Raw genomic sequence first — 16756 nt, forward strand, 5'->3', positions numbered from 1 at the left:
CACCTACCATATAATTAACTTCATGTACACTGTATGGATGTAGTTGCAAGTGCTGCGTTTTAGAGTTCAATTTGTCACATAACTATATTTAAATAGGTTGATGTAAAAGAGTGATGTTACGTCCCAACAAAAGTCAAATGCTATCATATCAAAAGTAAGTTACCTGCTCCATTGCATGACATTTTACTTTAGTGACCACATTTCTGGCCCGTACCCTTGTTGGTTGTCATGTTTCATCAACTTCTTAATGGAAATAGCATGATGGATAAACTTTGGAGCAATTATCATGTTGCTCCTGCAAAAGACAGCATTTAACAAATTGATGGCGTATAATTTCATTTGAGAGGGGGGGGGGGTCTGATAGCTCAGCTGGATTTATTTAAAGCATGCATGCTTTATTTAATTATTTTAATATTTGTGTTCCTGGTTATGGACACCGAAGAAAGAGGGGACGGGATGAAGGGAGGGACATTCAAGAAGAGACAAAAAAAGACATGTCAGGTGTGAAAGAGATCAAGCAAGTGAGAGATTATGGAAAAGGGAATGGAAGCGATCCTGATCCAGTGTGTCCCAATTAATGGAATTACCTTCCTCCTCGGGAGGACAGTTAGTCATTTGCAGAGACGTGAGCCCGCCAGTCTCTCCCACCATATTGTCCAGCAGGCGCTAATAAGGCAGCCCTGACCGCCGGGCGTGCTCATTAGCATAGCCCGCGGCCGTGGCAACCCCCGCCAGGGCCCAGCCGGACACTTAATTACCGCCGTGGCTCCTTCCTCACTACATCCATACTTGCTGCCCTCCTTCCTCTGTCCTCACCCCCTGCTCTACCTCCTTAACCCACTCCCAAAGACATTCACATACACCCCCTCTCCACCCATTCATAGCAGGGTAAGACTAATCATTTTGCCGTTGTAGATGTGATGGCTTTAGTCTTGGTATGTTGTGGCAGTCTTTTATGCTATCTCACTTTTTATGGCTTTGCGGTGAGCAATCTTTGCAATTTTAGTGATTCCCTGACCTGCACTATCTCTAGCTCGTGCTCCCTCTCCCATTGCCTCTCTTACTCTCATTGCTATATTAGCTCATGGGCATGACTCTCGTTTTGACATCGGCACAGTATTGATGCACCCCCGTCCAGCCTTAATCGGCTAATGGCTTCCTCTTCTTTCCTGCCCAGACAAATCAACCCCTCCCTTAACCATCCCACTATCTGTCCCTTCCTCCCTTCGCCTTGCGGTCTCCTCTCCCCTACCCAGTTCAGGCCTGGGGTCAGTGAGGCCAATTTTCATGCCTGGCTAAGTCACTTTCTGTGTGTGTGTGTGTGTGTGTGTGTGTGTGTGTGTGTGTGTGTGTGTGTGTGTGTGTGTGTGTGTGTGTGTGTGTGTGTGTGTGTGTGTGTGTGTGTGTGTGTGTGTGTGTGTGTGTCAGCCTCACACAAGTCATGTGGTGAGTGGCCTCCTGACCTACCTTTACTCCAGTCCCTTGCTCTTCCCTCCCTTCTCTAACTCGCACTCTTCCCTTTACCAGCAATCATTCTGTTTGACAAGGAATCTGGCTCACACCCCGTACTAAACTCGCATGTATGTGTGTGCGCACACACATGCATGTACCCCTCTCTGACCTAGAAAAGTCACGGCCAAAATAATCCTGCCAAGTTCACAAATGGAGATTGTTAACAGCACCGCACGGTGAAACAATGAACAAGTCTACTACCTGTAATGTCCAACTGTTTTTAGCTGTAGTTGCAGGCTGTGAGCTTTTTTTTTTGTGACGGGGTAACACAACACACAGGTTTCCAAACACTGTAAGCCACAGAGGTCTCTGTTCAAGCTCAAGGCAGTTTATTCTAGCTGGTCTTGAAGCCTCACGACCTTCTCTTTATGTAGACCCAGCGTGCACTTTGACCTGTTATGGCTCTCTCTTTGTCTATAATGTGGTGCCGCTATACATCTCTGTGGGCCAGAGAGAAAATCCCCCGCTGCTGCACCACTGAATCACCCGTGTGTGAGTGATAACAGATCCAGACTGCTGAGCACCCCGCAGCTGTTTGTCTCAACATGCAAGTCATCCCCGCCATTACACCGCTAAATGGTTCCCTTTCAGTGGCAGACGCTAGCCGCCTCGGTCCGTATCTCCATGCTTCCATCACTTGGGGGGCGGTTGCAGTTACTGTTGCAGAGCCAGCCCCCGTACTGGAGGCAAAGCAGCTGAATGTGTGTCAGAAATGCAGTGGGGGAGGGGGAGTGGGGGGAGGAGAACATCAGCAGTGAATTACATTCTTGGCTGTGCATTTAGTGTTTTCAGTCTGAACATATGCATGCACGTGCATATGTTTGCGCCCATGCGTGTGGTGGGCATACAGCAGCGGTTGTGAGAACAGAGTTCAGACGAAGCCCCCCCCCCCCCTCCCCCCTTACAGCTCTGGCCGGAGACCATGACCTTGGGAAATGTCATTCCGCCCACGGTGGTGGCTCGCCTGTGACACACAAAGCCATGGTAGTGGAGTGCATCAGTGCACTGTAGCACTCTGGCAGAACCCTGGTGGTGTTAGGTTGCATTCAGCTGTACCTCAGCCTGAGGTTTAGGAGTGAGCCTAGGAAGCCATAGAGTTCAGCCTCAAAGCTGAGACCTTAGGTCAGCAATCTAGTGATTTCCCTCTAACCACATTACAGCCATTAGTGGCTCTTGCTGCTTTTCACATGTCACATAGAAATGGGTCAAGCCCTGCCCTGCATGACTCACAGGCTCTTTCTTCCTCTCCCTCCCTTTCATTCCTGTTAACCCTACTCGGGTGGCAAAATGGCATCAAGGGAGCATGAGAAAATTGGCTTCACAATCAGCAAATTATGACGTTTTCATTCACTTAAAGAAATAAGAGGGGTCACGCTTGCTGTCTATGCGCATCGATCTCATACATCTTGCATTGTTTTGTGTAGGTGAAGTCTCTTAGACATGGGCTCATAGACTGGTTGGAGAGCCCTGAGGACAATATTATAACATAATCCGTTCCCTTGGTGTTTGGCATCTCACATGTTAGTTTCTGGTTAGGTGGTACTGAAAAAATGTAAGATGTGTTTGTGTGTAAGACAGAAGTGGGAAGATGGTTGGATGTGTGTGAGGCCTGTTTGATATCTGTTGCAGCAGTAGAGTATAGCGGTCCTAGTGGGTGGTGATGATGGTCACCTTTGTGGACCATGGCGAGCCACACTGGCCAGATGTCAGCCAACTCTAATGATCCCAACAGGTCGCTGTGCTGGGTAGCCTGCAATCAGAGAGCAGGCCAGACAGGCCTCTGTCAGGGTTTAGAGGGCGAGGGCAGCTTTGGTGTGTGTGTGAAACAAAGTACTGTTTGGTTTGTATCCTAGTGTGCAAGACATTTTTCTAGCCACATGTTTTTGCAACTGTATGGGTGCACACTTCTGAGAAATCTCCGCCGGTTCCTTTTTTAATGTTTGGATGTTTTGTGAGGTTTTGTTCAGAAACCAAAAGAGAGGAGGGGAAAAAAGACAGTTTTGACATTTTGTTTTGCTCAGGCTTGGTGCTTTTGACATGTTCTTATGGAGGTTTGTTAATATGTATCAGGAATATTCACTTTTCTTTGTTCGCCCTTGTCTGGCAAGCTGTAATGTTTTGCTTATGAATATTGATACATGAAGTGTATATTAATGACCCTTGGTGACCTTAACCCTATCCTTATTGGCTCCCCGGTGGTATCTGCAGGCTCATGAATATTAATCTAGTTCTGTAACCTCCATTACCCTAATCTTTGCTGTCTAGCCTCCCAGAAGGACCCGTTGTCATGGTAACCCCTTTACTAGACTCTTCCAAGGGTGGGAAAAAATATAGTTAAAAAAATACAGAAAAATTGAAATTACTCAAATATCTTGAATGCACCTTGTGGAAATCTGCCCATTGTATTAGAAACATGTTGAAATTGTCTTCATAGTCATTTTAGTGGTGTCCTTGCTCAGCAATGAAGTGTGTTTTCTGCATCTTGTAATGGCCGTTTGACTTGGTTTTGGGCAGGTAATTCTTTTTATGAATTTTCAAAATAGTGGTCTCAATTCCACAAAGTCCAGATCACTTATTGCTCTGCCACATTAGACAAGCAAGGACGGGAAATAATAACAGGGAATAGTAAAAAGCAATTTCCAATTTAAAAAGCTGTGTAGCCAGAGGCTATGACTATGCCCTCTACTTAACTCTTTGTAGTAAGTGTTTGATGTTCACAATTCATACTCAAGATAATCAAGTATTCAGCTGAAAGATGAAGCTCTACTCTAACTTTTCATGATAGCAACGTGGTGATATCTGTATGTATGCTCTCCTCTTCCAGAAGTGGACAGCAACGAGGAAGGAGGGACTGATGATGGTCCAGTGGAGGAAGAAGGCTGGTTTGGGAATGCTTCTGACACGCGCTCAGAGTCGTCGTCCTATGGAGACACCCAGGATGAACTCCTCCTTGCCAGGGGCTCCTCTCCTGATGAACGGCCTGGAGTCGGCACTGGGTCCGGGGACCACGATACCTGTGGAGGCGAGAGCTCATTGGGTTGCCCCACACCCGTCCATCGTGCCTCTTTGGAACTTCTCGGACTGGATGGAGGTGCATTCTCGGCCCAGGACACACTCTCTTCTGTGGTATCATCACTGTATGGCGAGGCAGCATCTCGTGCCCTGGGGAAACCCCTCAGCAGCAACCTACGGCGCCTCCTTGAGGCCGGGTCGCTGAAACTTGACACTGGGGAGCTGCTGGGTCGATCATCCAGGGGATGTGCTGGGGGGGAGTCTCCTCCAATAGGTTTAGCCCCGCCTCTGACCCTCTCCCCGTCTTCCCACCACGCCCACCAGTTAAGTGCTCTTGCCCGAAAACTGGCCAATAACAACAACAACAGCGGCTCGGCGTCACCAGCCTCCTTGGCACCCTCAGTCCCCAACATTAAGCAAGAGCCCCTTGATCCCTTTAACTCTGTCAATCCTAGCAACGGCAGTGGCTTTGTATGGGCAGGTGTTGCAGATAAATGGCCACCGGCCAGCTGCTCCACGCCCTGTGGCTCCAGCCTGTCCCCGGACTCTGCAATCCAGAAGTTAAAAGCAGCAGCGAATGCTGTGCTTCAAGACAAGAATGCCGTGGCCTCCTCCTCAACAGCTTCTTCCTCCTCCTCCACCTCTGCCTCGTCTGCAGTGCCTGCCCTCGGAGGGGGTGGTCGAGGAGATGACGTGGTGCGCTTTGATGCCTTCAACTCGCCGTTCAGCCCGCAGTCTGCTAGCTCCACCCTCGCCGCACTTTCCAAGAAAGTCAGCGAGCGGAGCCAAACCTCATCAACGCCCAGTGCTGCTACTGATCACCAATCCTCCAATTCCTTCCTCTCGCTTGTGTCAATGACCTCCTCTGCTGCCTTGCTTAAAGAGGTGGCAGCCAGGGCAGCGGGAAACCTGCTGGCAGAGAAGAAAGATGGTTCCTCCTTGGCGACTGCTGGGGTCCTCCAAGAGGATGTGAAGCCCCTGATGGACCAGAACCAGAGGGCTCCCACACCCTCTACACCAACCAGACTAGACTTGCTGTTGCCCTCTACTCCAAAGAACAGAGGAAAACCCAACAGCCAAGCAGGTAATCTAAAGTTATAATATATTACATCAGTCAAAAATAATGGTTGCACCAATACAGATATTAAGAGAAGAGCTTAGCTGAGGTACATTTTATGATATTTTTCCGGTGAAAAGATTTTTCTTTTCTTTATTTACAATACGCTGAAAGACATTCAATTATTGCCTTGTGTCTTGCCACAGATTCAGGATATATAAGCTTGAACAAGATTGCTACAATGAAATAATAGGAACTTGTGTTTCTATGGAAGAGAAAGAGAATAAAGGTTCAAGATCATTTCAGCTTCATTTATGGAAAGTTTTCATTTTCCTTTAGCATACCGTTTTCTTTCAAATGTAATCGTACAAATGTACCTATAGTCAAATGAACTATCTTCCCTATCATAATACTTCTGCTCATTCAGCATTTACCAAAGAACAAATCCCACTTATGTCATGACACGCAAATCATAACCGTTCGGCCTGATGAATTAAAAGTTAGTTTATCAATGGAAGCTCCACAAAGATAAAACGGCTTTGCTGCCATTGTGTGGAAGAGGAGGTTGTTTGCTTGTCACCAAAGAAAGCACAATTCTGAACTTCCGTGACATGTTTTCCCTGGGTTTGTAATGGTTTTGTTCTCACCTCACTGTCGCCTGCAGCAGCGACTAGTGTAGCCTCAGCTTAACTGTCAGCCGAGCAGAGAGCAGAGCCGAGAGAAAACAGCCCTGGCTGGCCTTCTAGTCTGGGAAATGGTCTGTGGGCTCGACGGGGGGTTCCGACTGAGACCTCGCTGCCTTCCCAGACCAGCTCGTTTGTGCTCGGATGTGCGTGCTGCCAAAAGGGGGCCGTCAGTGTGTGCTCTGCACAGCGGGGAGCCCTGGAGTCCATATCCATCTCGGCAGCCTACTCCTGGCTTCAACCCTCACTAGCCAAAGCCCTCTGCACTGATCAGCACAGCAGACTTAAGGCCAAACACATCATACTTTCCACTGACTGGATACAGATGCGTGCGCACACACACACACGCGCACACACACACTCTGTCTCTCTCCTATGCTCTCTCTCAGTTACTCACAAATAGCCGTGTTGTATATTCTGTAAGTGTCTACTCAGATGTAGACATATAACCAAACAAGGGTGCACACAAAGATCTCACTCTTGCACAGGGAGAGAGAAGGCTTCAAAGTGCAGGCTCTTACTAAGTATGCTTTAGGGAGAACAGAATGTTTTCAGGGAGATGGATGGGCACTTTTGAGGGATTGTGTCGCAACCCCGCCAAATCTAAAATGGCTGGATCAAATTGACTTCAGACAGATGAGGCAGTCGATGTAATATTCTGTGATCTGCATGCTAAAAAGGGGGTCCGCTCTAACCCGCGAGCCGTCAAGGTCGAGCAGCGCTGTAAAAATGCAGGTAGTTGTTTGGTCGCCAGACTGAAAAATGTGACCTTGATTATTGACTGTCATGTCTTGTTTTATTGTCGTCCCTTGCCAGTTCAACTATAAAACTCTATTGCACGGGCATGTTCTGCACTTTGAATATATAAAGAAAGCTTTCTCCCCTTTTCTAAAGCGTGGTTGTGATTGCATAGCAAAGGGATGTGTTAAATACTAAGATGAAGGTACTCAACACGCACATTTCCTCTCTCCTGTTTTATTTCCGCTTCACTCAGCTCAACTCAGAATAAGCAGAAGTCATTTTTGCATCGTGATCTCTGCTGTGCTCGGAGAGGTTGGGCCGCAGATGGCGGTTTATTGTTGCAAATAGGCAGTCTCGAGGTTTTACACCCCAGGTCAATGAATGGCTGAGCACAGTAATTTCACCAAACACTGATTACCAGATGTTTTTCAAGAAACGGCACTGGAATACTTATGAAGCCATCCTGACAGGCCCTTGTAGAATTTGTAATGCAATCATGCCTCTTTCTAATAAGACCAATTAAACAGTAATGGATGCCGGATATGAAGCCAACAACAATAATCGAGATACTAAAACATGCTTGAGTTTTTCCTTCCATTGTTCCATTGCTTCCAGCTGGCATTTCCCTTGATAGTTTTCACCATTAGGTGAGGAGTAGTTGTCTCTTCCAGATCTGTGAATACTGTAGTCTGTATTTTTATTTCTTCACAGGAACAAAGGTGCATTTCAGCAACATGGTACATGTTTCCATTCACTAATGAATCTAATGACTCTCAATATTCTTTGGTGCCCTCAAGGCTCTCCTGAGGATTGTGGCAAACCGTTCCAGTGTCCTGTGTGTGGACTGGTCATCAAACGCAAGAGCTACTGGAAGAGACACATGGTCATCCACACAGGCTTGAAAAGCCACCAGTGTCCCTTGTGTCCCTTCCGCTGTGCTCGCAAAGACAATCTAAAATCCCACATGAAGGTGAGATGATATTGATTGTCTTCATCTTGTGACCCTGCTCCCCTTGTCACACCCACCCACATCTTCTTTAATTGGTGGCAATTATGGCGCTTGGAATATAATTGTTAACATTAAGGGATAGGCATGCTTTAGTTTAATGTGTAATAATCCTCTACATGGCTTAATTAAACACTACATGTTTGCTTAATTTCAGTTAAATTGATCTTCAATATAGAGTCATGTCTTTCTTCTTGATGTCCTGTAGTACCAGAGAACAAGAGTGCTTTGACACGTAAACCTGTCCTCTTTTTACAGGTACATCAGCACCAGGACCGGGGTGAGACATTTCAGTGTGAACTTTGTCCCTTCACCTCCTCCCGTCACTTCAGCCTGAAGCTTCACATGCGTTGCCACCAGCACTTCCCCCGCTCGGACGTCAAGGTGAAAGAGGAGCTCACCACCGACACGGAGGGCGAGGGCTCCCTGATGGGTGACAGCGGCCCCACAGATCTGATGGGGGCGGAGATGTCGCCGCTGCACTCAGACAGCCAGCAGCAGACGTCCTCTCCGGTCGAGGCTTCCTCCAATAACGTCCACATCAAGGAGGAGCCACAGGAGAGAGATCTGTCTGTGCTCTCCCCCTTTAGCATGTGCCGGGACCGTCCCAGCAGCAGCGCCAACTCCTTGGACCTACCGGGAGTTGGGTTAGGAGTCGGGGTCAGATCCAGTTCTAGTGGTCCAACCACAGCCAACTCCCTCTTCAGCACTGACATCACTACCAAGACGGCAACTGATCTGCTTATGAAGCTTTCAGGTTAGCATCATTTATTTTTTGATTAAAGGAAATGTGTATTCACTAGAGGGCTGCAACTATGGCTTTCATCATAGACTAGAATATCAGCAAATAGCAAAGAAATACCCATCACAAGTTTGCAAAGCCTCTAATGGCATATGGAAATGTCTCGTTTTCAAAAAAGTCAAAGATCTTCAGTCTGCTATCGAAGAAAAACACAGAAAACAGATCATATTTGACACTTTTGGAAGGTGGAGCCAGTTTAAGTTGGCAATGTTTGCTTAAATACTTGCCTAGTAACAGTTGCCTAATAGACTAATTGTATTAGCTCTAATTTAGTCAATCCATATATGTGTATTTCGACAAATTTAGGAGCCTGTGTATAATGGCAGTAGCAAGTAAGAGACTATAGAAATACACAATTTATCACCAGTCTCTGACAGATCATCTTGTGAAGTGAAGACAGATCTGAGAAGGAGATGGGCATCAAGTTAGTTTTCTTTTATTGCAATTATATAAAAAGGATAAACCCACTAATGTCCAGGATATTATGTACTGCAGTTAAAAGTTACTTCTGTCTAAATGGAGGACATATTGTATCAAGTTGAGAAATACATGGAAAAACAGCATGCACAGCAACACTAGCTTGACTCTTTTTTTAAATCCATAATTGTTTGTTTGTTGTGCCGTTTTCTCAACTTGACTTCCTAACTCCGCTCATTTCAGTTGCACTTTTATAGAAAGTGTTTCACTTCCTCCAGACTTGAACGTGAAGACAACCGTTCTGATCTCCAGCTAGATGTTGTCTCCCCTTTGCCTTAAGTTTTGTTTTGATTGTTTCACTGTCACCAGAAATAACATTCGTAAGAAGTGTAAACAGTTTTATGTTTAATGTTTCAGGTCAAGGCCGCAGTGCGTCTCTGTGAGCTGCTTTTAATGGATTTTAAAACAATGGTATCCTAAAATGTCTCGGAGTTAGTTCAAGCCTTGAGGGAATAGACAGTTTTAGCGTTGACAGAAATACAATCATATTTAGTTGTTTAATGGGCAACGACATAGGTATCAAATGTAAAACCCAGTTTTCCCAATGTGGGCTAAAGCTGCGTGGGTCTTAGATTCAGACGCATATGTTTGAGCTGTTGTTTTTCCTGACTTTAGCTATCATTGTGCATATTTGAAGATATCAGGGATGCCTTCACTTGTACGCAGGATTAGTCAGCCATACAACCTTGGTTTCTGTGTGTCTCCCATGAGAATGACAGAAAAGTAGGCCATGGACTTTTAGCCTTTTCCCAAGTACCACATGCTTTTTAAACCGGTAAGGACAACACCCAAATAATTCAAAACTTGCTCTTAGGACACTTATTTGTGGAAGAGAACATACTGTATATTTGATGAAATAGATTGGAGTTTTTTTAACTGTGCCGACAAGTATTTGTCTAAAACAACATCATTTGATATAAATAGATTCTTACAGTTGTTTAACAAGCATTGGAACTTTGAACCGACACATAAATGTTGCCTTTTAAAATGTGTAAAGGCCCTCTAATTGTCCATTGTGTACAACTAGTGGCACTTATATAACAAAAAATGTATATGTATATATATGTGCGTGTGCGTGTGCGTGTGTGTGTGTGTGTGTATATATATATATATATTCCAATAATATAACAATAATGACCCGCCCAACTGATGCAACACTGGGATAAACACATGAAAGATGTCACATTAGATCTGATTTTGCAAATCTGTATTCAAAGTAGGATGCATCTCAATGACAACTATGTATAAATGATGGATACTGTTTAGCCCAGCACATCTAACGGATTTGTTGGCACCTTCTTTGTGTCATGCCACTTCTTTGTACAATGAAGGCATGTTGGAATAAGCAAAAGAGAGGAGACATTCTTGGCATATTTACAATATTTCAGGAAGTAAGCATGCAGGAGTAAGTGGACTGAGAATGTTCTGATATTGAGCTTTTTTTCTTGCTTTTTAAAAGCAAGTCTCCAGTGGTTGGTAGTAACAGAGTAGAATATCCACATAAAAATACACTGAAACACCACTGAGCAGCACTAAAGTCATGACCTAAATCCGAGCATATGCAGTATATACACATCTAATCTGGTAGATAAATGGTCTTGTTTATAAACTTCATATCTGCTTCAAATGTAATTACAATACTGATGTTCCATTCTTCTACCATATTTGAGATTGGTCTATTTTCTTTGCTTCTTTTGCACATAGTTAAAGTGACATTTGATGGCTACTCAGTTGTACATCCTCATTTATCTGCGGTTGGCCACTGATTAGCTCCACTGAAGCAGTTGTGGACTAAATGATTCGCTCAAGGGCACCTCGACAAAAGTTGTTGAGGGATTCATTTTTCTCCCCCCTCATCTTATCAGCTGTCATGGGAGTTGAAGATCTGTAACCTCTAGGCATCTTTCTCCTTTTAACAATTATCTTTGCCTGTGTGTCGGTATTATTATGACTGACAAAATGGTGACACATTTTCTTGGTTTTGAGGAGATATGATGAAAATGACAAGTGGAAGAAGTTGTTCCGGAGCCCTGCATTAAGGATTCTTTACAGAGATCTACTGCACTTTGGTGAAAAGCCACATTTAGGAAATGAAACAGTTTAAGTCTCAACCTTTCCTGCAGTTGATACTAAGAGGTTGTCTGCGCCTTAAAAGTGGTAGCAGCCATATTTCCCATTCATGAACTAGTCTAAGACTTAAAACGCTGGCATGTAATTCAGTATTATCTTCCTTCTGTAAAGTTGCAATGTGACCGACTTTTCCTCAGTGTTATAACATAATGATACAGCATTATTTCAACAAACTTGACAAACATGCTGCTCTAAGGTATACTAGGCTCAGACGAGGCGTGTTTAGATGCATTTCACCATGTTGCAAAAATATCAAAGGATGAGTTTGGAGACGATGGCAAGATTGATGGAAAAAGGTTGACTGAGGTTCAGCGTCGGGGTCGAGGCTACGGCTGCCACTCTTCCACTTAATGCTGTGTAATTAGATTGAGATCTTGCGCGAGGATGGGAGAGAAAAAAAACCCTGGGAACATTAGATTAATTAAAAATGTATGCATAATTCATAATTAAAAAGGAATTCATAATTTGAAATGATTAGCGCCCTCAGCGCCATCCTGTGACCCCGCCAAGATGCACAGGGACTGGGCCGGCTTAGTTAACTCCCCCTCGATCTCGCACGCTCGGGCTCCACATGGATGCCCCCTGGGTGCCAGTTGCATTTCACTCCCAGACTGCACAATCAAGACCGGGCTACTCCCGGAGGAGCCAAGATGGCTCCTCGCAATGTGAGTCCAGTGTCAAGTGGCGGACATCTTAGTCAGGGCATCATTCAAGGAGAATGAGGAAGGATAAAAAAAGAAGAAAAAAAAAGACAGGACGAGAGGATGTTGAACTTGAATGCATGATGATGTGTTTTAATGAATACTGCCCCTTTGATCACAAAGTTCTCTCTTTGTTGGGGGGTGGAGTTAAAGATAGAGGGTTATGAAACTGAGAAGAACTTGGCTCAGATCTTTATGAGACTTACCCATGCCAGGGAGGGAGAGGTGAGGAAGTTCCTCCTGGGACCTCCAGACTCCATTTCTTTTGACCTCCCTGCCAACTCAGATTGAATGTGTACACGAGCGACTCATCCCTCCTGCTTTTACACTGCTGTCTCAGTGCCTCAATCCCACAAGGCCTTGGCGAGGGAGAGGGAGTGAGGGTGGAAAGGGGGGAGGGAGGTAGGGGTGGTATAAAGATGTGGAGAGGGAAAGAGATGATAAAGTGACAGCAAGTGGGGGAGAGGGAGAACGAGGCAAAGAGGGAGTTGCATCGAGTTTCCCCAGGCATAAAAAGCCAGTGAACTCTTCCTGACCTCTGACATAATAAGCATATCATTTTTTGGGGTTGCCCTGCTTTCCATTGAGTGTTATACTGATACCCTTTGATTTTTCTTCTTGCATGCTGACACAACCGTTAGCTATCCAGTGTGATCCACATTTTGATTCAGAGATGAAAGCCACAGAGGTACTTTGAAATGCACAGCCCCTACCCTGTGCCCAGTGGACCCCGAGTTAATAATGACAGTGGGCACTGCACACCCTCCAAACACCCACCCCCCACCCCCACCCCGCCTCCCGCTGCGGTGACACAGGCACAACGAGCTTGACCCTGGCTGGGTGTGAATAATTGGCATGCAGGGGGTTGTGGGAGGTGTTGCATCTGTCATGATGCTTCTGCAGTTGTCTTATTTATCCTTTTCCTGGGAGAGTATCTCACATGCTTTGCTACAGTGAAGTGATGCACTGGCAGAATTGTATCATCGTACATGAGTATTCTTTAGGGTTTTTCGAGGACATCCATTCTCCCCCCCCCCTCCTTCCTCCTCCCCACAGGTATACACATTATTTGTGTATTACTGTATTTGGATACAGCATAAATGTGCTGTGTGGGAACATTTTAACTATGTTTCACCAACTTAGTTGACACAGATTTGCATTGAATTTTGAAATGTTCCGTCTTCAGTTATGTCACTTTGTGAACATCAAGATTTCATCTTCATGTCCTTTTGCTTTCCAGCTCTGCATGAGCAGACACAGGCAGGCCTTTTGTGTGTGACCTTTGGTCCATACATCCCCACTGCAGCCATCAGTATCGCTGTCCGGTGTCTAGCACACTGTCAGCTATTGTTGGGTTCTCAACCTGCCCCACGTAGCCCTCTGCTTTTTTTTTCTTCTCTGGGAGAAAACAGCAGCCAATTGTCAGAGGGGGAGCAGGCCGGCGTGACAGAGGTGGAAAGCTAATGAAGTTATTTGACGGCAGCCCTGGCCACGGAGCGAGAGGTGAGGCGGAGTGGACAAGCGCCTGGCAGCGAGACGGATGAGGCGCGAGAGAGAGAAGCGCGGGGAAGGGGAAAGAGAAACGGGGGAGAGAACGGCGATGAAAGTAGCATTGGTGGCAGGTGTCAGAAGGGTGTGATAACATGGAGACAAACTGATAGCATCGTCAACCCTGAACTCGAACCAGCCGTACAGCATCATGCGCAGGGAGCTGACATTGGCCTGGGTATGTACTCGCACAGGCAGGGAGCTCACAGAAGAGATGCCCAGTCACCCAGAGATGCCCATCTCCTCCTCAGATCTGTGCTCTCGCCACAAGATGATCTGCCAGAGCCTGGATGCGCATGATGCTATTGTGAAATTCTGACAGACAAAAGGCCAAAGTGTAAGCTTGGCGTTGCGGGCTGAAATGTTCCTGTTGGTAGTGTGCTCCGGCTTTTTGTTATTGAGCCATCAGCTTAGAGGAATAAAAAAAACTTGCCAGTTGGATTAGGCTACTAAATAATTCATTGGGCTCTGTAACATAGATTCTGAGTGGAAATTCACTCTATTTATAGCGACAATTCAAAAGGTCACTGAAGTGGTGTGACTTTGTGTGTGTGAGTGCACGTCCTGGGGTTGTTTTTGTTCTCGTGAGGCCAGAGAGGAGAAGAATTTGGAAATCTTAAGCTTGTGTTGAGTCTGTATTTGTCAGTGGTTTATGTGCAACCCAGCATTTTCACATGGTTTCAATGCAGCGTGACGCAGCACGCGTACTGTTGTATTTAACAACACAAGGCAAGGCTTGCTCCATCGATACAGATAAGTGTGTGTCCGCGTGGGTAAATTAGATGTGTAATTTTATGTGTGTTTGTAAGGCGGTGACCAAGTGTGCTGGCCCTGTCTGATCCGACATGGCCCAACACGCTTCTAATTAGAGGACGTCCTTCCAGGTGCTGACCAGGTTATACTTAGCCTGCCCGCTGACATCTGACGGTGTGACATTTCCAGCTGGTGCGACCCTGCGCCACTGCCCCTGAACTTGAAGGTCACTGCCCAGTCCCCCCCCCCCGCCCACCACCACCACCATCACCACCACCACACTCAACCTCTTCCTTCTCCTCTTCTTGAACTGCAGCCTCAGCCCGCCGTGGTGTGGCAGTGTGGCATTGTGGGCACTACATGGGTGGTCAAAACACCAACACCTGTCCCCTTTACCTGCCCCTTATCCCCCAGCCCCGAGCCCTCTATCCCTCCGGCATAGATCATCATTAATCAGAGGGGCTGGAGCCGGCACAGATTGATGATGCGGGCAGGGGGCGGCAGGCCTATGGCGGTTAGAGATGTTAGGTGAGACGGTCGGGTGAGGAGTGGAGCAGATCTCTGCTGGGGCCAGAGGAGACTGGACAGCAGTCTGCCCAAGAGTGATAGCCTCTCTTATATCCGTGCCCTGTGTCTGAGTGAGTGTGTGTGTTTGTGTCTGTCTGTGTGCGAGACAGATAGTCATAGTGTATAGATTGTTTGTTTGAAAACTGCTGATGTGTCAAGGGTCGGGAAGGGTGTTGATAAGCTATGTGGGTCAGTTTGTTGGTACCCTACTCGGCTAAAATTAACCTAATTTCAATTTTTAATTGAATTTTTCTTTAAAATGAAAGGTGTCTGTAACTATAGAGTTGTACTTTTAAAATCTGTGTAGCTCCTCAGCAGCTTCCAAACTGTGTCAGTTCTAGCATCAACATATGATCCTGATTATTACTGAATGCATGACCATTACCTTTACATAACATCACAAATGTATTCCGCTTTAAGGGAAAGTATTCCTTGAGGTGCATATATTATTACAATTAACAAAGACAAATATAGAAAGCAGCCTTTGCCACATTTGGTTATCATTAACATATACCGTGGCCTGCTTTTTAAAGTTTGCTATAGCAACACGGTTGTGCTTTGTGACTCACATGCGAAACTAAATCACAACAGTTCTGGATACTGTTTCATGCATCAAGGCTTATTTGCTTTACTTTTGGCAAACAATAACATGGAAACATTGAGGAGAACATAAAGTTTGACTTTGCTTCCCCAACTTCCTAAAGCGGGTGTTTATCATTTATTGTAAATAAGCCATTTTTTTAAATTAATTCATAAAATATGGCATATCATATAGTCATATGTTTTATTTATATATATATATATATATATATATATATATATATATATATATATATATATATATATATATATATATATATATATATATATATATAATTTTTTTTTTTTCTTCTCCAGCGTAACTTGCAAACACTGATCTCTTCAGCCAATCTACCTAATGAAGTAGTTAGTGCTGTAATTGTTTCTGATGAAAGGCTTGGTGCACCCGTTGTAAATCACATTACAGCCGTGGACAATAGTATCCTTTAACCCACCTCACGGTTCCCATACTTGCACTGAATGAAATGAAGATATCAAGTAGCACAGGCAAGTAGAATACGTTTTAAAACATATTTCTGCAGCTTCTCTCATAGTTTTATAGCCGTCCTAAATGTCAACAATGCTGTAAGCTATAGCCTGTGTAAACCTTTGTTTTAGTGCAGAGTGTAGTGGAACGTGCTGAGAGACACAAAGAGAGGCGCTTGCCCTGCTGTTCTTTTCTTGGCGGCTATCGGAAGTTGCTCCATGTCTAATTATTAATTATTCATCTAGGGCGGATTAGATGTGGCCCAGTTTCTCTTGAAGATGGCTTTAGAGCAGAGGGATCCATGTGACAGTTCACTCCCTAACCTAGGCTACACGCTGCAGAGATGGCAGATAAGACTTTAGCCGATTGCTATCGCGCTCTACAGAAGTACAGTTCTTTTTTCTTTTTTTTCGGTAAGCCTGAAGAGGATTCAGCCAATGTCCGGGGCGAGAAGGGATGAAGAAACCAGACATAAAGTAGAATACAGCTGAGAATAAAGTGTACAGAAATGAATGGGATGGGGGAGGGGAAGTGTGAAGGAGAAAAGAGGAGGGAAATGAATTGGGCATTTGTTGTGGATGCCCTAAAGACCAAGAGAGAAGGACAGTCATGAGGTGAGGAGGCCCACAGGGTGCCAACTGTGCTGTCTGTTGCGGAGATAGGGCTGTGGAAATCCACTGTGGACCACTTTGTTGTTCCGT

The 16756-nt window shown here is 45.3% G+C and overlaps 1 protein-coding gene across 1 annotated transcript in view; it reads left to right on the plus strand.

Moving 5' to 3' along the window:
- znf827 (zinc finger protein 827) overlaps positions 1 to 16756 on the plus strand; it is a gene marked incomplete at both ends in the record, with an annotated part of 59795 nt that overhangs the window by 14511 nt on the left and 28528 nt on the right. The window contains 3 exons of the mRNA XM_079219728.1: positions 4337 to 5608; positions 7803 to 7975; positions 8270 to 8768. Of these exons, the coding sequence (XP_079075854.1) occupies positions 4337 to 5608; positions 7803 to 7975; positions 8270 to 8768 (1944 nt within the window). The remainder of the gene's footprint in view (positions 1 to 4336; positions 5609 to 7802; positions 7976 to 8269; positions 8769 to 16756) is intronic.

Source organism: Taurulus bubalis (assembly GCF_910589615.1).
Source record: "Taurulus bubalis genome assembly, chromosome: 6".
Classification (NCBI taxonomy): Eukaryota; Metazoa; Chordata; class Actinopteri; order Perciformes; family Cottidae; genus Taurulus; species Taurulus bubalis.